The sequence below is a fragment of the Pelobates fuscus genome, chromosome 9, assembly GCF_036172605.1.
Source record: "Pelobates fuscus isolate aPelFus1 chromosome 9, aPelFus1.pri, whole genome shotgun sequence".
NCBI lineage: Eukaryota > Metazoa > Chordata > Amphibia > Anura > Pelobatidae > Pelobates > Pelobates fuscus.
In genome coordinates, this window is record NC_086325.1 from 46,933,686 (window position 1) to 46,956,117 (window position 22,432).

The 22,432-nt window shown below is 37.9% G+C and overlaps 1 protein-coding gene across 3 annotated transcripts in view; it reads left to right on the forward strand.

Moving 5' to 3' along the window:
• LOC134572752 (fibronectin type-III domain-containing protein 3A-like) overlaps positions 1 to 22,432 on the forward strand; it is an 82,298-nt gene that overhangs the window by 44,672 nt on the left and 15,194 nt on the right. For 2 of the 3 annotated variants that reach the window (XM_063431912.1, XM_063431914.1), the window contains exons 3-12: positions 8,124 to 8,214; positions 8,606 to 8,682; positions 12,818 to 13,049; positions 14,319 to 14,594; positions 17,501 to 17,559; positions 18,076 to 18,233; positions 20,143 to 20,202; positions 20,346 to 20,484; positions 22,074 to 22,127; positions 22,294 to 22,415. In XM_063431912.1, the coding sequence (XP_063287982.1) occupies positions 8,124 to 8,214; positions 8,606 to 8,682; positions 12,818 to 13,049; positions 14,319 to 14,594; positions 17,501 to 17,559; positions 18,076 to 18,233; positions 20,143 to 20,202; positions 20,346 to 20,484; positions 22,074 to 22,127; positions 22,294 to 22,415 (1,268 nt within the window). The remainder of the gene's footprint in view (positions 1 to 8,123; positions 8,215 to 8,605; positions 8,683 to 12,817; positions 13,050 to 14,318; positions 14,595 to 17,500; positions 17,560 to 18,075; positions 18,234 to 20,142; positions 20,203 to 20,345; positions 20,485 to 22,073; positions 22,128 to 22,293; positions 22,416 to 22,432) is intronic. The other variant, XM_063431913.1, reaches the window with a different exon arrangement.

Genomic DNA, 22,432 nt, shown 5'->3' on the forward strand with positions numbered 1-22,432 from the left:
CTGTCTATCCAGTTGAATCCAGGTGAAGGGAGTTTTTTGGGAGAAGTAGTCTTGTTAATGTATTCTAGTGCATGACATACTACGTTTATTTTCCAGTTCCACATTCCAACTGGTTTAGAAAAGTACAATTTGAGAATTTTCACAATGGAAATGCTTTATTTGCCAAATACCAAAAGGTCAGAAGAGGTCACCTATTTGGCACAGTCCTCTGGAACCAACAAATCACTGTGTCCGCCCTGGATTGCTCCGGTTTCATATCTGAAAATATATATTCTCCCCCTCCATATAAATATATATCCATATAGGTGATGGTCTGAACACCTGAATAGGGGATGTTTGTGAACTACATCATTTATTTATTTTATTTTTTTTTTCTAAAAACTAGGAAAGCATTTTAAACTGTAATGTTCTATTAAAAAAAAAAGTGTCAGCTTCTCTAACATTCTTTCTTAGCAGTCATGGAATGCTGGGCTTTTACAGTACAGGAAGTCAAGTTATTTTAGACTTCTAATGTTCTTGTAAGTGCCAAATATATTTATCAGTCATTTCCAATTTGAAGTGATCTACCTAAAGGTGCTAAAATGTTGATATGTGAATGACAACATTGCTTCGGCAACTGCTTATTCATGAAAAGAGGAAAAAGAAAGAGGAAAAAACGCTTTATATCTCTGCAAAGAAAGGTTAAAGGAACTTAACATGTATAGCTTGGAGTAAAGATGAGACAGGGGGGATATGATACAAACATTTAAATACATAAAGGGAATCAACACAGTAAAGGAGGAGACCATATTTAAAAGAAGAAAAACTACCACAACAAGAGGACCTAGTCTTAAATTAGAGGGGCAAAGGTTTAAAAATAATATCAGGAAGTATTACTTTACTGAGAGGGTAGTGGGTGCATGGAATAGCCTTCCAGCTGAAGTGGTAGAGGTTAACACAGTAAAGGAGTTTAAGCATGCGTGGGATAGGCATAAGGCTATCCTAAGTATAAGATAAAGCCAGGGACTAATGCAAGTATTTAAAAAATTGGGCAGACTAGATAGGTCGATTGGTTCTTATCTGCCGTCACATTCTATGTTTCTATGTTTCTTGAGTGTGGAGTAAACTCATCAGATGAATAATTGCATATAATCATTTTTTTTAGCCATTAATTCAAGTAAACCAATTTTATTTACTGCTCCTTTAAATGACATTTCTTTAAATATTTATCAAATAGTAAGTCTATAAAATTGTGCAATTCTTTCATGATATCTTGGGGCTAACATTTGGATCATGCCTTGCAGTATAATTAAATAAACCACTTTTTTTTTCTTTTTTCTCTTGATGCCTGAAGGTGTGAGGTACATAATATTATTCTTTTTGGAAACAGCACAGCACCAAGTGTGATCTAGATCATTTTTTTTTCCAGTCATTTAAAGACATGAAAAGCATTTTTACTTTGCTTGTGTTGGCTTATTTTCTCAAATTTTCCATGACTTCATGCCTCCAATTGCCGGTTCTAATAGCGGCTAGGAAGAATGCAATTAATCTCCCAGTTACATTGCTGGAATTTATTGCTTCACTCCTGCCATTGACATGTTCTCGCCACAAAAAATTATAAAAATGGGGCTGCAGATTGTTAAGAGCGAGACCGAAATTAGCTTCCACGCAAACAAACTATGCAGTGACAGCTATAATGTCCAACCGAGTCCTGCACAACTGTGAAACAGATGTTGTCTCCGGTCTTTGGATGCTCCAGTTACAGAAATTTGCTGAAATTATAGTTGTCTTTTGCATTTGCCTGAAATGTTCCCCTGCTAAAATGTCTGGACTTATTCAGAAATTGGTAATCATGAATTTGGAAAAGTTCTAGAACAATTTTTAAAGGGACCCTTTAGGCACCCAGACCATGTCAGTTCATTGAAATGGTCTGGGTGCAGTGTCCCTGTTCCCTTAACCCTGCAATGTAAAACATTGTAGTTTTAGAGAAACGGCAACGTCAAGACTGCCTCTGAGGCGCAGCCTGCATTTTCACTGGAAACATGGAGTTTAACTCCATGAAACAGCGCTAGACAACCTCAAACTTTGCGTGAGGACGTCTAGCGTGTTGAAAAAAGCATTATCACATTAACATTTTACTCATGCTACTTTAAAGGGATACTATAGTGTCAGGAATACAAAGCTGTATTGCTGGCACTATAGCTCCCTCGCGCCCCCCATCGTCATGAATAAAGCGTAAAAAAAAACTTTATTTACTTACCTGATCCCAGCGCCGATGTCCCTCGATACTGGGTAGCAGCTCCACCTTCTCCAACGTTACTGGCGAGGGAATGCTAATGCGCATGCATGGTGGCGTATTGGACCCTCCCGATAGGAAAGCATTACATTAATGCTTTCCTATAGGGAAATGGCAGATGCTGGATGTCCTCATGCAGAGTGTGAGGACATCCAGCTTCAGTTACCGGACCAAAAGTCCGTTAACATCCAGGAAGTGCCTCCAGTGGCTGTCTGGTAGACAGCCACTGGAGGCAGACTGAGTGCTGCAATGTAAACACTAAGTGCAATAGGAACACTGCACCCAGACCACTTCAATGAGCTGAAGTGGTCTGGGTGCCTATAGTATCCTTTTAAGGGCTATTCACTGAAGTGATAATTGCCAGAATGAGCAAACTGAAAACAACGTTTCTCTAATTTCTCTAATCTTGGCCAAAATTTTTGAATTCACTTTGAATTGTCAGCAAATAAAATAAATAACCCTGTTTATATCACACACATGTCTAGTATCTGCATGACATACAGCTATCACATGATACTAATATTGTGTTTACACAGCACTCACATGCATATTAAATATAGCTAACATAGCTTTTGCTCTATATGTGTTCTCTACTATTGTGTTAGGAAACGAGGAAGCCAATGTGCCAAAGTACAGCTTTGAGGTCTAAGGAGGATCCTGTGAGACCACGGGATCCTTCATAGATAAAGCCGGTTCCCTGCAGCCGCCACTGGTGACAGCTTGGGGGGATTGACAGTTCTAGACAGTGGTAGCCCTGCCCAGTGTCTAGAAGTATCAGATGTAGGAAGTATAATAAGACAAAGTAGTCACTCTCAGTATATCTCTTAACTGGGTTGGAATGTTATTGAAATTCCAAAACATTCAAAATAAGTAATTTCATAATGATTCTGTCTCTGTGACATACAGTTTTTCAGGGGGGTGACATGCCTTTTTAAACATGTTTTATTTTCTGTAGAAGAAATGGCAAGACTGTTACACTTCCTACATAATAAATTAGCTGCTATTATTTCATAACCATCTGAGGTCATACATAAGCGATCTAGGTAGCAAAGTGGACACACAAAAGTATGTTTTAATGGTGAATGGTGCCTTTTTTAAATTTCTGTTTGTGTCTTTTGTTTTGTAAAATAAGCAGAAAAAAATGCAATTGAGGCTGTTTTAACAAACTGTTTTTTTTTTTTTTTGTGTGACAGTCTAAATTAGGCTACATGTCATGTGACCTATAATTTATTAAAATATGTTGCCAAATATTCTTTCAAATGGATTTAGAAAAAATTGTATATTTCAGATGTAGGCCACATTTTAGACACTGCATTTTTGCCGGCTGTAAACTGCCTCTGATTTCCTTTCTCTGAAAGGGTGTACTGAAACGTGAGCACAGCTGGTGCTTTCTAACAACAACTTGAAAAACATCTTAAATTTGCTTATTGTATTTCAATATTTTTTATTTATTTTTTACCCAATTGGTAGTTGCCCTTAAGTTGTGTTCATGTAGGAAAATAAAATGACCAACTTAGAGGTACACCTGCCTCCAATATCATCACTTTACGTTCCTAAGCAAGGTTTAGCTTATTGGCTGAGGGTAATCCACTCGCTGGCATTTGTAGTGTAGAGGAGGAGTGACACTATTAATTCCAGGTAAAAAATCTAATTGTTCAAAAAGTGATCTGTTAAAAAAAAAAAAAAAAAAAAAAACTGGGAGAGATGGAGTGTTCCTTTAAAACAAGTTATGCTTAGCTCATTGTAACATTTCTTGTGTATAGTATCTCTGTAAAGATACTAGAAATGGCAATAAAGCAACTGATATAGTGTATTTTTTTATAGTTGCTTGTAATGACCTATAAGTCCCTATACTCACACATAGGAGAAAAAAAATCCTATGGGAAAGCATTATGATTGGCTGACATCTTCAGAATTGATTCTCAGCCAAAGAGGCAGATCGGGGGCGGAGCCAGCGTCTGCAGAACTGTGCGGCGCTGGAAATACAATGAGTTTTCAAGTTATTTAAGGGGGACAAGGAGGTTAGCATGTTTGTTTTTTTAACACTTTAGAGACAGGAATATATTTGTGTTCCTGACCCTATGGTGTTCCTTTCATTTTAGTCTGCACATGGGGTTGGTCAGTGATCACCTCGCTATAAGGGAACCTATCGTTCTAAAATAACGATTGTTATTTTGGGGACTACAGATTCTCTTTAACCTCTCAAACTGCTCAAGTTAAACATTGCTAGTGTTTACAACAAATGCACGATTATAAAATTAGATGTAGCTCTGGGCGTTTAAACTTATCACGTGTACGTGGAATGAGCAATATTTAGGACTAGATTATAGGGTTGCTTGTGAGAAACAATTGTTTGTGCTCAAGGGAGAATGCACCAAGAGAATGGATCGAGGATGAAGCAAATATGTTCCATATGTAGAAATCTTAGCATTAGATTCTGTTTTGCAGAAATGCTGTGATTATTTAACCATTTTATACCCTCCTTTTGCCATATTTTTGAAGGTTTTATTCTTCATATGCAGTTAGCTGGTATAAATTTCACTAATGTTAAATATATAATCTCTACATTTTCTTTCTACGATGCAGATCTATTTGTTCCTCTTTTCCAAATACTTTTGTATGTTTTCCTTGAGTCTATGACAGAACTTAATGACAATAAAACTCACAGGAAAAAATGGAGTGTGTGACTGAGTGACTGAAAAGCTATGGTGCTTTGGTGCCTGATGGGGACCCAGGTTAGAGGGCAAATCATTGCTTAACGGTTTGCCGCATACTCCTGGCATCCTATCCACTACACTAGTGGTTATGTAGAGGCTATGATGCTGGGAATAACCCTTCAAGCCATGTATGTGAATGTACTGCAGACTCGACAGCAGTTACATTCACAATTGTTATTGTATGTATGAGAAAGTCACAGTATTGTACAACAGCAATCTTCTCAGAATGGTGATTTGTCACCATATTTCAATAAACATGTTGGTAAACTAGATTGTGAAATTCAAACACTTTGTTCTTGTTCTATATTGCTTATTCAAATATATAACTTGCAGTGGGTTCTAAAGTTGGCTATATTGCGAGGGAGTGGTAACTGGGTGCTATGGCTCTAGGTTAAACCCTTCTGAAGGGAGTGATGTGTAACTGCTTCCCACTCCCTCCCTGTGTCCTTAGGGAGTAATTACTGGGCAAGGCAATATAAAAAAGGCACATAGTTATGGGTGAAGACTCCTAGTGTTGTAAAGAAAATTATTTAAAAAAAAAAAAAAAAATTTGGTATAGGAAAACATTGTTTTTTGGGGGTTTTGTTTGTTTTTAATTGGTTTCACTAACTTGCTCTGTTTGTGGGAAAACAAAATCTTAACAAATCTGGGCTTTTTTCATGTGTTTTTTTCGCTCTCCAGTATGAAAATGTGTAAATTTTTGTAAAAACCTGGAAAAAAAAAAAAATCACCCTGGAATTAATTAAATGTTCCTGCTGATTCTCCAATGCGCACAGAGACTCCTATCACCGTGACAAGTCCCTCTCAAACGAAAATGTATATGAGACTTAATGTTTGTAGTTACTGTGCCTGTAAAGCATGGGTGTAATCCATAGAGCTAAGCACTTGGTAGAGGAGGGGCTGCAGGGAAGGGAAGAGGTACGAATCTCCCCATAAAATCTTAAGAACATATGTGGGGTTTTGACTATTGTCCAAGGCACCTCCCTCCTGAATTTCTTTGTTTCCAATCTTGATGGTGTAATTGGTGATATTCTTATAGCAATACTTTGTGCTCATGATCTTATTAAGTTCTGTGCTAAATCTCTGCTGGAGCAAAGTTCTAAAAATGGAATCAAGCTGTCTGTTTTTGCAAAGCTGAGATCACACAAACACAAACTAGTAGACAAAATAATAGTAAAATCCCCCTATAGTGTGAAAACCCTGTCACATCATCTGTTATAAAGGGTTAAATTAAAAGTGTACAATTTGTAATATACAACATTGTAAGGTTCCCAAGGATTATGCTATTTAATATAGATTGTCGTTATCCATCTAATGAAGTGGAGCCCGCAATAGATTCATGGCCTCCCAGTGTTTGTCAATCTTCTCACTACCAGTCTTAAAGAGTTACTCTGACCAAAAATCCTGGCTTATTGTTGTTCTATGGGGGCAGCCATCCTTAAATCCTCTTAGAGGGAAACACTACATACCTATTCTAAGACTACGCAGGAAATCGAGAGTTTGTGTGCATTCATGAATCCAGACATCATGTAATGTGAAGTGCCAAACTTCTCATATTTTGCATGGTTTTGAGTAAAAGCAGTGCTTCTCATAAAGAGGACTCAAAGATGGCTGCCTACTTAAGTGCAAGTCACGAGATGCACTGAAATGGAGTGTTATATATATGCATTAAAAGAAAAATTAAAGAATATTCTTTATTAAATTTTGTATTTTATTTTTCTGAACAATAACAGAATAATGACAGGTTTCCTTTAATTTCCTTTAATTTGATCAGAGAGCGCAGTACATGGATGGAGTCAATGAACAGCTTGGTTTTTGCAAACTTAGAAGTTTTGAGTAGAAGCTGGCAAATAATTATTAGCATTGTAGTCCAATGACATCTGGGATCCCCCAAATAGACAGTCAAAATACAAAATCTACCCATTCAGAATTATGAGGAATTCTAAACTTTCAGTCTTCTAAATATTTGTCTTTGAGACCAGTGTACGCTGGCCATCAGATTGTGGACCATTTAGCACCAACAGTTATTTTGATTAGTCAAAAATATATTCTTTTCAGGTAATTTTTGTTGTGCTTCAGAAAATTATTACAACCAGGCATTCAGACTTGGCATAGTCATGTGATCCACTAGGATCATTGACCCTCTTTTAGTAGTCTCATAGCATTACCTCCAATCTGAAAAATGAGGTTAGGGTTCACAAAAGGTCACGTGTTGTCTGTGCCAACCTCGGGGCTTACATTCCTGCAATAGAACTACCAGACCATGATACCGGCGCTAGAGCAAAAAAATGAGTTGGTGCTGTGTCAACTCTTTGATCTTTGGCATTGTGTTAAGCGAATCAGATTGCTTTTTGGCATATAGCAAAAATACATTCTTTAAAGAACAGTCCCTACGAAGAACTTTTTTTCCCCTCTCTCTTTGTATGTGTGTATGGTGTTTTTTTTTTTGTTTTTGTTTTTTTTTGTGCAAAACTCAAATGTAATAAAAAAAAAAAAAAATGAATCCCGGTGTAAATGTATTGCCAGCAGCAGTTATAATCCTTGTAGCAGTGTGAAAACCAGAATCTGATATTACTGGAATACTCCAAGCACCATAACCACTAAATTATTTCTCCCCTCCCCCCCATTTAAGTAGTCAAACCTTCAAACCTTTTTACAACAGTTTACCTTCTTACCTGTGGTCCACTGGGCACCTCTCTGCCCCCCTCCAGGAGGGCTGAAAGCTTTCTCTCTGAGCTAAGTCCCGTAGTGCAGGTTAATTGGCTGAAAGCGATCAGCTGATGTAGTAGTTATGGTACTTGACTTGTTTCTTTTAAAATGGGTAAATAAAATGTTAAAAAAAATACATCACGGTTTAAATTCTAAAGCAAGAATTGTGGAGAATTGCACATATAGGCCAAAATAGCTGAACTTGAAAAATTGTTGGAGATTTGTTTTCTGTTCTGCTACTATGGCCTGACATTTTCAGTCCTCTAACCTGTTCTCTGCTATTCTCATTTTACTAAATAAACCACATTTTGGTGTGTTTTTCAACATGCATTAAAAATGTGAGGTGTTTTAATTTTTAATACTGTTTTTTTCATTGACATTTTCCAGTCATCTCATGTAAAAATCTGAACTCTTCCAAACAGCCTCTTTACTTGCAGGTCATATTGGTGCAGGTGAATCCAGGCGAAACCTTCACAATCCGCACAGAAGATGGACAGATTCAATGTATCCAAGGTAATTCAACTGCTACTGATTGATTGAATCATTCTTTCAATGAAACTCTCTGGGTTTTCCCAGCTTTGTATCACAATGACTATGACCCTTCTGTACAGTTACAAGCCACAGTGTAACATCACAAGGTCTGTTAGTCAAGGACTTCCTGTTAAATATGTCATAATCATTTAATCAGATGCAATGCATGTAGTGTTAAAAAATAAATAAAAAATAACATAGAAACAATGCTGGTAATCTAATAAAACTGCATTTGTACAGCATGTTAAACTATAAAATGAAATGTATTTAATTTTCTTCTGATCGTTAGAGCCTAGCATTAATTTAAGTCAAACAAGCGAAGTCTTACTTTTTATTAATCAACTAATATGTTCATTTTCTCTCTCCTTTGCAGGCCCTGCACATGTCCCCATGATGTCACCAAATGGTTCGATGCCTCCTATTTTTGTGCCGCCTGGCTACGTGTCTCAGGTAGCAATCATTATCACCTTACATGTAAATTTTATGATTATATGTCTATACATCTGCATATCATTGTTAAGAATAAAGAGTTTGGAACAAGTAGCCAAAGACATTAGCAACCGCTGCCATTTAGGAATTAAATAACATTTGTTTCTCTTTTTGCAGTCCTACCCACACCTCCCCTGGCTGTGACTCACAAGCTGAATGGGAAAATGGTTTTATTTTCAATCAGATTTTGTCTTGCTTTAGAAGGTTTTATCTCCTGCTTTGTAAATTGAACTTTATTGCAGACAGGAGGCTCCTACTAGATCTAGAAGGCTATTAACACAGCTTAAACAGAATGTGCACTACAATACGTTTAAAAATTAAATCTCTCTTTACAGGAAGTGTAAAGGAAGGCTGTGTAAGTCACATGCAGGGAGGTGTGGCTAGGGCTGTAAAAAGAAAAAAAAGTGATTTCACTCCTAAATGGCTGAGAACTGAGCAGTGAGACTGCAGGGGCATGATCTATACACCAAACAGCTTCATGCTGATAGTTGTTTTGGTGCCTATACGATCCCATTAATGCAATAATGCACCCCATTATCCATTTAAACATTGTAAGTGGCTGAGTGGAGTCTCACCCTCTCCTTTCTTGAAATGTGCCCCAAAGGAATTCAGTCTCACTAGGCTCTCAAACAATGAAGATAAAGTCAAAACTTCACAGAAACCTTGTGGTTTATTCACACTATTCCATGGTGTGAGCTCTGTCTACTGCTATTAAATAAACCACAAGAATTCAGAAAGTTATAATTTTATCTTTATTGTGTAAATGACTGGTGCGAACAAATTTCTTTGTTGTAACTTTGGTATGTTTTTTTGAGGACTTATTAGGATATCTCTGTACTAAGGGTTGCAGGAAATAGCCTTCTGTATGTCACTGACTTTTTACCCATTACTCATGATATAATGTTTTTTATATTTTTTTATTGTTATTTTATTTTTATTTTTTTCATTTAATCTTTTTACTTATATGTAGCATATATTCTAAGGATTATTTAGCAAAGCCTTCTGGTACCATGGTAATATATACTGCAGTCAAAATCTGAAAACCCCAAATTAAGTGCTTGGCAAATTGTGCTATTCTGAAACATTTCTGGTAGTGTATTATTTACATTGGCTTTCTTTGCCCTCCTGGCTGTTTTCGATAAATAATGCTCACACTGTGTGGCATAATGGGGCGAAGGCTAAAAGGTATCCACTGATTTATGTCTTCAGGTTTTCCAAATCACAGCATTTTTGTTTTATCGCCTTGTGCTCTATATTCCTGTCAGTAGCTAAATAATTTGCTGTTCTCATTCACTGACGGGAACTTCAGAATGTTTTTGGCATACATTGCAGCTTCACATCCTTCATTCCCGTTTAGCTCAGAGGGAAATGCTATGATAACCTTAATGAGCCAAAGCAAATAACGTACTGGTGGTTAGTTTTTGCCTTCGTAAGTCTGAAACTATCACCCAATTTGCCCTTCTGGGCTTTCGTTGCTTTTGCCGTTGCCTTCTTCTCTTTATATTTTAAGCATTTAGCAATTTCCCTATGTGGATAGGAACAAGTTAATGCAAATCACTTTTTAAAAAAAAAAATCCAGAGCCCCATTTTTGTTTTCTGATTAAATATTGATAAATGTCCAAATAAAAATTCTATTGAATTGGTCAAGGATCTAATTGCAATAAAAAGAAAACTTCACAATAGCATAGGTACTAACTCTACTATTAGTGTAGACCAGTACAAACTAGATATTATAGAGCTATGCTAAACATAAATAGTTAAAACCCCAAATTAACAAATTCATGTATGACTTGATAGAGGAATTCAATTGGTGTTTGTTTGTGTGTGTGTGTGTGTGTGTGTGTGTGTGTGTGTGTGTGTATATGTGTGTGTGTGTATATATACACACACACACATAAATAAAAAAAAAAAAGTTTGACACTTGATTGTAGTTGGTTTAATTCGCTCAACTCACATGACAAGGAGTAACTCTGTTCACTTAGAAAATTATCTATGGAGGGACAATTGCCATCGGAAGATATATCAGAGTAGGTGACATTTGATTTCCTTGAAAGCTTGACGTGAAAGGTAAATGGAAAAAAAAAATGAATGCAAAGAAAGTGATCACCTATGGGTGTTTTGAGATATAGATATATATGTAAGAGTTCAACTCACATAAAAATGAGCCATAGTGTGCATTGAATGTAAAATACCTGCCACAGGATACAGCTCCGAATATTGTAAGCACTTTGTGTAATGCCCAATTGGGAATTAGTAAGTTGCTTAATTATACTGCAAGGCAGGCAAAGCATTAATCAGATGCAAAATATAAATATAGTAAGAGAACCGATAACCTGGCTGATTGCACCCTGAATCCTTTTGCAAAAAATTCCATGAGTGTTTGACTGTGTAAAATATATCTTTTTTGACACGTGGCTAGTTTTTACAGTCAATCACAGACACATAATTCAGAGAAGGCAAACAATGACACAAATATCTGCCTGTCTATTGATCAGTCTCTGCTGGGGCCTCACATCAATATTCACAGCAATTAGCTATTTCACATGGTACATATGCAATAACAAAAATAAAATCAAAACTATAATAAATACATAGATCAACTGGTCTATTTTGTTTGTCAGATGCAGTCATCATCTATATTCATTTTAGATATTTTCAGATCACCAATAGATCATTTTTGTGGGAGCTACACATGTTATCATTATCCAACCTAAAGGCTTGATAAAATGCTAAATAATCCTGTTGAGGTGTTTTTTTTATTTTTTTTTAATTCTGAAACTGATGTGTCAAATTCTATTGCCGCTTTCTTCTAAAAATGACCTTATGTTAATAAGAGCTCTGAATTATTTTAATATTGAACGTAATTATGAGTGTTTTCTCCATATTATTGGAAGAAAACACCCATGCAATGTTGAGTCCAAAAAAGTGTGGTTTACTGTAGAAACCGCCTGTCTTCTATTTTATTTATTTTATATTTGTGCAATAAATTACAAATACCACCCAGAAGGTTCAGAGATGATGAGTGATGCTTTTTTTTTTGCTTTTTTTTTTTTTTTTTTTTAAATACACAATTTCTTCATTCAAAGGCCGAAACTTAAAACTGTGTAATGATGTTTTTTTTTTTTTTTTTAAATATATTTAAATGATTTATTCTAAAAATAAATAACTTGGGCAATCATTTTATAATTTTGTCAGTATTTTACTCTGTTTGGTACTATGAGAATTGGTACAGTTATATCTTCTCCTTTATATGTGTCAATACCATGCATCAAATATGACGATCCGCACTGATGTTACATTAATCTGCAGGGCTATTCATTCATACAATGTGTTAATTAAACTATATCTGGCTTCACATACTTTATATCTAAATTGTGGACAAGCTTACCTTTGATTTATTACTTTGTTTCCACAAATATGTCTGAATTTATTTTTGACCCTTGAGAAAATCTGCACATGATCACATCTGCATTTATAACAAACATTTAAACAAATATTAAAAAAGCTATTACTATCCTCAATTTTGCAGATTATTAGAAACAAAATTTCCCACAATATTAAGCTTGTTTCCCAGTTTTTTTTTTTGTTAAGTCACTGTTTAGTGTACAAATCCCTGCATTGGAACCAATGGCAGCAATTGAACAATATGTTCCAATAAGAGTTTTAACTGTCCAGGATGTATAAGTAGATAAAGAACTTCATTCCTCGAAGCAAGAACAAAATGTTTCCATTGTTATAACGCAGTGTAACAAATTTATTTCTTTTATTACTGGTTTTGCTTTTGCTTTTTTTTTTTTTTTTTTTCTTCCACCAAAACCTATTACAATCCTAATCCCAATAGTTCCATAGAAGGATTGAGATCACGCGGGGCCCTAAACAGGTTACTGTTTTGGGACCCCACCATCAGTTTTCACCTAGGTATAGTGAACAAGGCCAAGAATATATTCATGGTTCAAGGATTTGTGTTTAACTAATGGGCCTTAGATTGCCACCTAAAGTCTCTAGTTAATCCTGCTCTGCATAGCTCTATTGAGCTACTATAAAATACACATATAGTTACCTATTTTCAGTTTCTCTTGAATGTTTGCCGTTTCAGGTCGTGGAAGAAAATGGAGTCCGCAAAGTATTGGTTCTGCCGCATTCCGCAGATTACCATCAAGCAATACACCCTCAGCTTTCGCACCTCGCACATTATATGCATCCTCACCCTGCCCTTCTCCCCCACCCTGGTCATCCTGTCTACTCCCAAGTCCCTGGAACAGGAGAAATGCCACCCCAATTTATGCACCAGCATCCTCCTCCCCCACCACATATTTTCCAAGAACAAGGTACAGCCTAATATTTAAACCTTCCTCAACAGAATATATGAGTCCAGGCTTCTTATTTTGTTTAGATATTCTCAATCTTGTTAGCTGTATTATATTGTATGGTCCTCATCCTGTCAATTTTACAGAATTTTCTATTGAAACTTTGCACAACAAAAAGTAGCCTTTTCGATCCACCTGTGGTTGAGGTAAAATTATAAATATAGAATGCCAATATTTGTGATGCAAATATTCAGTTATCTAGTTATGTCTCAAGAACGATGAGCATGTCCTCCACATATGTGTGGATGACTAGGCCTCATTCAAGTAAATATTTTTTATATACACCTGTAAATTCATCAGCAAATGTGTACAGAATACAATATACACTTAAATGACTGTTTTCTGGCCTGTGAACTTGGATACACTTGTATCTGCATTCTCGCAATCTGAGATTAAGCGGCATGCATTGTGGAAACATCCTTAACAGCTTAATGTAGTGGTTATGGTGTCTAAAATCCTACCCATGCAGGCATTTTAATGTGAACATTGCTTTTTCAGAGAAAAGGCAGTGTTTATATTCTCGATAAGACCACCTCCGGTGGCAGTCACTCAGATGACCACTAGAGGTGCTTCCTGGGTTCAGGGGGCTGAATAGTGTTAACACTATAGTGTCAGGAATACACATTTGTATTCCTGACCTTATAGTGTTCCTTTAAGCTAGTAAACTTGCACCTGAAATGTGTACATTTCCACAGGCCAAAAATATACTTTTAGTCAAAGAGATGCTCTACCTACCATAAGGATTACAGCTTTTTGTAGTGATAATGGGGCAGAATCTTTGGGTCCATACAGTTTTTTTATAACTATTTTTTATAAGTAGTTTGATGCTCTCCGTGCACCCAAAGACCAGGCTGTCTGTTGCCTCTAAAAAAAACAAAAAATACAAAAAAAAAAATGTAAGAGTGTCACTTCTTTGTTACCTATACAAATCCTCCCAACACGGAAGAGAAATTTTCATATTATTGCAACTGCTGCAGTGGGGATGAGGTAAAACTGCTCAAAAATGGTGTGAGGAAGATGCTCTTGCAACATAAGCACTACAATAAGCTACAGTGGTTATGTAGTTTATGAAATATATTTTTAACCTTTGCTTTCATTTATAATGTTATAGATTTTTCTGTCTATTAAGCATGTATTTCTTTTTTTGTAAGACTTTGTTTTCAATTCATTTTTCTTCACACATAAATCGTCAATGTTGGTGTTTAACCAATTTGACATTTTTATCTTCAGAGCCACGTTCTCATGGACGGACAAACTTCATACAGCGAGATGAGCGAACCATGAAAGTGCCCGATCCAGTTCGGAAGAGATTAAAAGACAGACAAATCGGAGGGCACAACAATAACAAGTTAAACAGCCCACCTTCCTCTCCGCACAAAGCTCAACTTGCTGCCAATGCACATATCCAGAATGGATACTCCAAGGGACAGCATTTGACAGGGGGACTTGTTAAAATGAAACAAGCAACAAAGACTCGAGGCAGCCCATCTGCTGACAGCGAAACTGGTATGTACAGTATTCTTGACATCAAACCGTAGTTTGCTCTTTCTGTTAGATACAATAAAAAGTGTGATGTGGCAAATAGGGCAAGACCGTAATCACGGAGTGATGACCAGCTGTGAAGATCAGAGACATGCTTTGCACTAGCAATTGTTGTGTTCCACTGCATGGGTATTTTTTATCCCAGTCGTCTGTGTGGGCTTTTATTGTGTGTGTTAGAGTTTATTGCATGGTAGTGTTCTGTGTGTGAAGGGATTTGAAATGTGATGTAACATCATATTTCTGCACAGCACAACACAGAAAGGGTTCTACTTAAAGGAACTATTTTGATTAGTTCCCCTCCACCCCAGCATGTGAAGTAAAAAGATAGATTAGCTTACCTTTTCTCCATTGTTGCGGTGCTGTTTCCATGTATGAGATCATCAGTCCTGATGATCTCAGCCAATCCAATGCTTCCCCACAGGGAAACATTGGGAACATAGTGCGCATAAGTGGCAAATCACTGAGCACGTTTTAACCCTGCAACGGAAACATTTCCCTTTCTACAAAACTTAAATCTAAACTACTGCACCCATACCACTTCATTGAGATCCTTTAATAATCCACGTGTTAATAACACAATATTGGGTAGTCACCAAAGCCATCTTCAGTCGAGCCTTGAGTTAACTCTGGAGCTTTTCCACACCTGAAACTTATTGAGAATGTCTCTTTGTTCAGTTTGGCTTCTAGCAATAATCCATATTTACATCCAAACTTGGAAATGTGAGCAAGAATATGGTCTCCTACTAGACTTCACCAGCTCAGTTTTCACAGAAGACTCCTCTCAGTTGCACCGAAAGTTGAACTTAACATGTCCTGTGTCAGTGTTTACGTCGTATATTTGTGATGTGTGTGACATTCATTTGACCATTGGCCTGAGTTTGGCAGCCATTTCATCTCTTTAAGTTAACCGCGAGGAAAATAAAATCGAATTAGAAGCGTGTAACGCTTGTGGTCACACTCAATCCAAAAATGTCAGCCATGACCGGTAACTTGGCAACCTGTAAACAAGCCTCCTTGCAATTTCATTCTGTTCAAAGAGACAAATCCACATTTACTTTTTGAGAAAAAAATTAAAAGATTTAATTAAGAATTCACTTCATTTTTATTCATTCAGCCTTGGTAATAATGAAATTAAACCTTCGGATACCATTGACCAAACCCTTTGCTACGGTGATTAGAACTAATGCTATGTGTACCTAAACTTTACAATAAGTGTGTACCATGGGTTGGAAAGAAAATTAGACAGATTAGTGATTTTATCCTCTCTGCAACATGTATACATATAGAAATGCTAAGAAATTATGTTCTGTTTTTTGTGGTAACAATAGCCTTTAATTTATCACAATAAGTCATTTGATTGTGTCACATGACTAAACTAGAACTAATAAGCTCTGTTAAAATATGATTTTGGCAAATGTATACATGACTTGTTATTTTATTGCAAGGATTGGGGCTTTTCATCTTCAAAGCGGTGCTTTTGTCTGCAGTCTAGGTAGTGTTTCAACTTAAACATTTAAATATGTTTTTTTTTTGTTTTTTTATCTCCATTTAAATATCTTTTTGCAATGCTGATATACAGAATTAAAGCTGTCTTTCTAACTTTGCATTGTAGCTTTTCTAATTATGTGATTATTCATAGCCACATTTGTTTTTCACCTCACTCAGAAAGCCACCCACTTCTCCCCCCTCCACACCTATTTAGTCTGGCTCGCCCACTCGGTCCCCAACTACTGCTTCTTTTGAGAAACCAAGTAGGGCACTGGAAAACTTTTCTGAAAGTGAGGGGCTTTGGTGTCTTCATAAGAATAATACAATCTTTATTAAGATTAAAACGAGCTATTGCTATAATACCAAACCAGTCCTCAAGTTACAGCTAAAAGTCCAGGATTTAGGCATATCCCAATTTTATTCCAAAGGAGAAAAGTTAAAAAGGGGGGGAGAGGAGGGGAAAGGGAATTGTTAGTGAGTGTTGTGTACTTGTTTTTAAATGTGAGTGCTTTGCTGCGGGGATAGAAGTATTGGATATTTATGTAGTTGAAGCAAGTTTCAGAGAAACTGCAATGCTTACATTGCATGGTTAAGACTACCTTATAGACAGCCACTAGAGGTTCTTCCTGGTATCTCACGGAGTTTAACTCTGAAGCGATGCTGGACATCCTTAGTGTCTTCAAATCCCCCATAGGAAAGCATTGCCTCAGTTCTCTCCTATGGGGAAGGCCTAATGCATGCGCAGTGCTTGCCATGCATGCACATCAGATTCCCCCTCCGCTCTGACGTCGGAGAAGGCAGAAATGGAGCCTGTGCTCAGGGAAATTGGTGCTGGAATAAGGTGAGTGTTTTAAAGGGTTTTTAACCCTTTAATTGCAGGGGGTGGGGAGGGGGATACAACTTTGTATTTCTAACACTATAGTGTTCCTTAGTTAGTGTGCTGACATCTACTGTTAAAGACAACACATTACAAAGTATCTACATTCGAGTGTTTCGTTTTATAGAATGTGTCGCGATGCCTGCAGACCCTAATGCAGGATATGTAAGAGGATGCTGCTTTTTATGTATCTGCTGTAAAATGGCATTCGCTGCATGAATGGCCACTGATCTTAAAAAGGCCTGCTGTTTGGTTCAATTGATAGGCATTGAGTAGACTGGCGGATTATGTAAATATTCAATCACAAAACTAATTTGAAACTAACATCTGTGCATGTAGTCCGTGTCCGGGTTGTTAAATCGGTACCAGCTGGCTGTTTTTCTTTTAAATACTTAAAATGGAAAAAAAACAAAAAAACAAAACAGAGAATGAAACCGTTTCAGGACTGAGTCATACTGTGCGCAAATGGTAATTTCTTTTTACGTTTTATTTTTGTCTTTGTTAGATAGTGAAGCGGAACCGAAAAAGCTACAGGACCTGATCTCCAGCATGGGGAAGCCTGCTGTAAGCATACTGTGAATGTTTATAAAAATGATTTGCTACCAATATATAAGCAAAGACATACCATGAGCTATTCATTAAATAGTGAATTGTCAGGAATTCTCCAAGTGGATGTCAAAATAGCTGTGCCTAAAACGCCCGACTTGTTTTCCATTCTTTAATTGATTATTTTACAGTTATATTTTGTTTTTGTTTCTCTCGTGCCTAAAATGTGTCCACCTTTGCTGCTTTCCAGACAGTTTACAGTTTAGTGAATAACTTTGCCCCTGAACACTGACATACCTTATAGATGGGAGTTTTGGTTGCAGCTGCTCACACAGTTGTACTTTACATTATTTCGGTTTTGTTTTGCTTTTTCATTTCCTTCTTGTTCTTTGATTGCCAGAGGTGTGCCTACTCCTCTATTGGGTACTTAGAAGGGCTTAGAAGGGTTAAGTATGCATCTATGGAACTTTGCTATAGCACACACATGTAACTCATATATGTATTTTCTTATCAGTACTCTCTGCTTCCATTTAGGTGTCTGTATTGGAGGCCAGATCTGCTGTGTTGACGTGGAGCTTACAGATAAGTTCCCATAACCCAGAGAACCCCACAAGTATCGTACCAGCTGCATTAGTGTACGAGGTGACTGTGTCCAATGGTGGCAAAAATGGAAACTTCAAACAAGTGTACACGTAAGTAAGAACTTGATACTTACTGGACAATTTAAGGGAAAGTCTAGACGAAAAAATGCATAATTTGTTTATTTTATTGTATTTGAGCAATGCAGTTAAAATATATATATATATAAACATTTCTTAGTTTTACAAAATTATTTTCCTGAATTCTCAAAATACTACCTCATCTGCAACGAAGCTGATCCACCACCTTTTTGCCGGGTGGGGACAATAGGTCCCCCCTTATTGATAATTTTAGGGCCCCCACCCGCCGCACAGGGGTGGGGGCCGGGGGGGGGCAGTATGTCCCCCCCCTTTATTTATTATTTTAGGGCCCCCACCCGCCGCACAGGGGTGGGGGCCGGGGGGGACAATAGGTCCCCCCTTATTGATAATTTTAGGGCCCCCACCCGCCGCACAGGGGTGGGGGCCGGGGGGGCAGTATGTGCCCCCCTTATTTTTAATTTTAGGGCCCCCACCCGCCGCACAGGGGTGGGGGCCGGGGGGGCAGTATGTCCCCCCCTTATTTTTTATTTTAAGGCCCCCACCCGCCACACAGGGGTGGGGGCCGGGGGGGGACAATAGGTCCCCCCTTATTGATAATTTTAGGGCCCCCACCCGCCGCACAGGGGTGGGGGCCGGGGGGGCAGTATGTCCCCCCTTATTTTTTATTTTAAGGCCCCCACCCACCGCACAGGGGTGGGGGCCGGGGGGGACAATAGGTCCCCCCTTATTGATAATTTTAGGGCCCCCACCCGCCGCACAGGGGTGGGGGCCGGGGGGCAGTATGTGCCCCCCTTATTTTTAGGGCCCCCACCCACCGCTCAGGGGTGGGGGCCGGGGGGGGAGGAGAGTAGGCCCCCCCCCCCCCCCTTCAACCACTATTGTGGCCAGACAGCATCCCTGTGGGTTCGGGCTTCAGCTGTCAGCTGAAGCCACGCCCACAGCAGTGCTGACAGGCTGTCAGCACACAAAGCGCGTTCACAGTGCTTTGTGTGCTGATAGCCCGTCTGATGCATCGGACGAGAGGCCTTTTTAGGGCCTCTGAACTCGGAAGTCCCTCTGGTGGCCGTCTGATTGACTGCAACAAGAGGTGTTCCAAGCTTCCAATGTAAACACTGCATTTTCTCAGAAAATACAGTGCTTACAAGAAAAAGGCTCCGGGTAGCTGTAGCACTCATCCTAAACAACCTCATTAAGCTGAAGTTGTTCAGGTGACTATAGTGTCCCTTTAACTGCCTTGCTCATGCTGGCCAGTGTCCAATCAAATACGAAGCATTATGCACACAGTGAGATATAAACATATGCAAAAAAAATTGTTAAATTTTTCATTAAATAATTTAATATTCGATATTTGCCAAATTATTGGATTAAAATAAAATACAGTGGGACAAGTCACAAAATGTGCAGATAAGTCTGCATGCTTGAACTAATCCCTATTGCTTCCTGTGAAGTTCTGATTTCTTCTTCCTTGATCACACAGGAGGCTGCTTTGCAAACAGGCAATTAACAAAGCAGGAGATAAGAACTTTTAACATAAACACAGGCTGCTAATATAAGATCCAACATGAGCACTTCTTTACAGGAAGTGTATTTTGGGGCTGTGTGTGAGATTCAGGGGAAGTGTGGCTATGACAGTCTGGGGTTGTTTGGATAGAGTGAAAAAATAAAATTGTTAAACTCCAGAAGGGCAGATCACTATGCAGTGAGCCTGTCGCTTTATTTACCATAACCACTTTATTAAGCTAGGATCCTATTAGTGTTTAGACTGAATTTTAAAAATAAAACGGAGTATTAGTCTATGGGTAGAAATTGAGACTGTTCAATTATTTAGATGGAGTTGTCAAGCAGCAAGTGGCCAGCTGTCACATTGTGCGACCTTCTAATTGATCATATGTATCAATAATAGTTTGTTGTTTGTCCACAGAGGTGAAGCTACAACATGTACGCTAACTGACCTACGGCCAGCAACCGACTACCATGTCAGGTAAGTACAATATAACCAGAGTAGTAAACTCAAGAACAAGTAGAAATAAAATGCCAATGTTAAGGTTTCAACAGTACCAAATTATTGCATAGAAGAGAAGAAAAACTCTTTGATTTTAATCCAGGCAATCTTTTATTTCATAGAGTTTCTGCCACGTGCCCACCCCTAGAGGGATCCATTAGTGAACTAGTGAGTTTTACTACACAAAGCTGTGAGCCTGACACTCCAGGCCCACCAAGACTCTCTAACCGAAGCCGGACTTGTCTGACCTTACAGTGGAAGGTATGTCTCTGCTCAGAAATATATCTCCTTGAATTGCTTTTACCACCTGGTAAACTGCAGCCTGCTTGCTGCCTTCGGAATTCTGTTCTGAAACTGTGATGGCTGTAGTTCTGTCTTTATGTGCATCATGGAACGTCAGCTTTTGTGGCCTTGCTTGCTTATGGTGCTTTCCAAAATGTTTAGATAGTCATATGAGACCATAATCAATACTGCTAGAGAGCCAAATAGTCCAGTTTAGTTTCTGGAATAAGGTTCTCTCAGTGACCACTGTTGCTGTCTGCATTATGAATTTGTGTCTAGAGTTCATAATTATAGCTGCCATGCTCATTGGCTAATGTTGTTGTTAAGTGCCATATCCTTCCATCACGAACAGTGTGAATAATTGCCACATAAAATACATGTTGAATTAAAGGTAAAGGGATACTTGTAAACGAGGAACTTCCATCTTACTTCGTACACAAAGAGCATGTAAATGCCAACACAGCTACTTAATCTGTATTCACCTGTTTATTTACTTAAGTTTATGGAACAGGTACTTGACACAGTGACTTATGACTCTGGGTGTCAGCCATGGCATAAGGTATCTTAAAATAGGGGTGCCCAAAAGCTAGATCCTCAGATGTTGTAGAACTACAACTCACAAGATGCCTTTAGAATGACAAAGCATCATAGACGTTGTAGTTTTAAAACATCTGGTGATCTACCTTTTGGGCATCGCTATCTTTAAAGAACACTCTAATCAACAGTTTGCCTATAAACTAGGGGACAGCACCAGGGGACTCCAGGCAGCCTAACCACAGCAAATTAAAAAACTCCTTGTGATACAGCCAGGCAATAGTTTTGGTTAAAATGAAGGCTCAAAGTAAGTGCACTGCACACCATTATCCAGAATTTAGGAGATGCCCCTTCTTTGTGTCTCCAGTAAGAAAAAGTAATAAGTAACAAATGTGAAGTTTATGGAAACATTTTGTCTTTACAATGTTTATGCCAAGCTTGACTGAGATGTGTTAATGGGGTTTCAGGATAAATACTTGATGAACTTGAGACAAGAAATTCTGTAAAGATTTGATCTTTCAGCTGTCACTAAAACCAGGGACACGAAATTCTAGAGTAAAAAACCTTGACCCCTCAAAGTTTGACCAGGTCAATCATAATACAATAGGTAGTTGGCATTCATCTGCTTTTCGAAATATCGTGAGTGCTGAAAATGATATAAGGGCCATGGTCTCACCTGCCTGAATGGAAAACCAAATCATAGTAGAAGAAGATCCCGCACTTTTAATGTGAGAAAATGCTTAATTTATTGTGTCCTTGCATCAACCTGTACAACAACATTTTAAATGTTGATTTATATGAGGGAACACTAATATAATCCTTTCCACTGAGATAAATAAATTCCTTGCATGGGCTTATTCCTCATCAGTAAAATGTTGATCATTACAAAACCATGAAAATGTACAGTGTCCTGTCCATGAGTGTGCAAGAATGTAGCTGATATTTAAAGGATTATAGCTACAAAATGTGAAACTATGTTTTGTTGTAGACTTCATCTGATCATTCTTCTATTCCCCCCCTTTTTTTTTTTTCAGGCTCCTAGTGACAATGGTTCAAAAATTAATGGCTTCCTGTTGGAATGGGATGAGGTGAATGTTTTGCGCATGTCATTTTTTTTAATAGTGTTTATATGTACTTTGTGTAGGCATACTTGATTGAAATTCTTCATATCTCAGGATATGGCAGGAAATATATGTGTGTGTGTATATATATATATATATCTCAATAGTTTTCTTCTTTTCCTTTCTCTTTAAGGGGAAACATGGGCCTTTCAAAGAGTGTTACTCTGGATATCTCAAACAATACAAGCTTAACAAGTTGTTCCCATCCACAAAGTACACATTCAGAATAGCTGCCAAAAATGACATGGGAGTAAGGTATGAGTGGCTTCCAT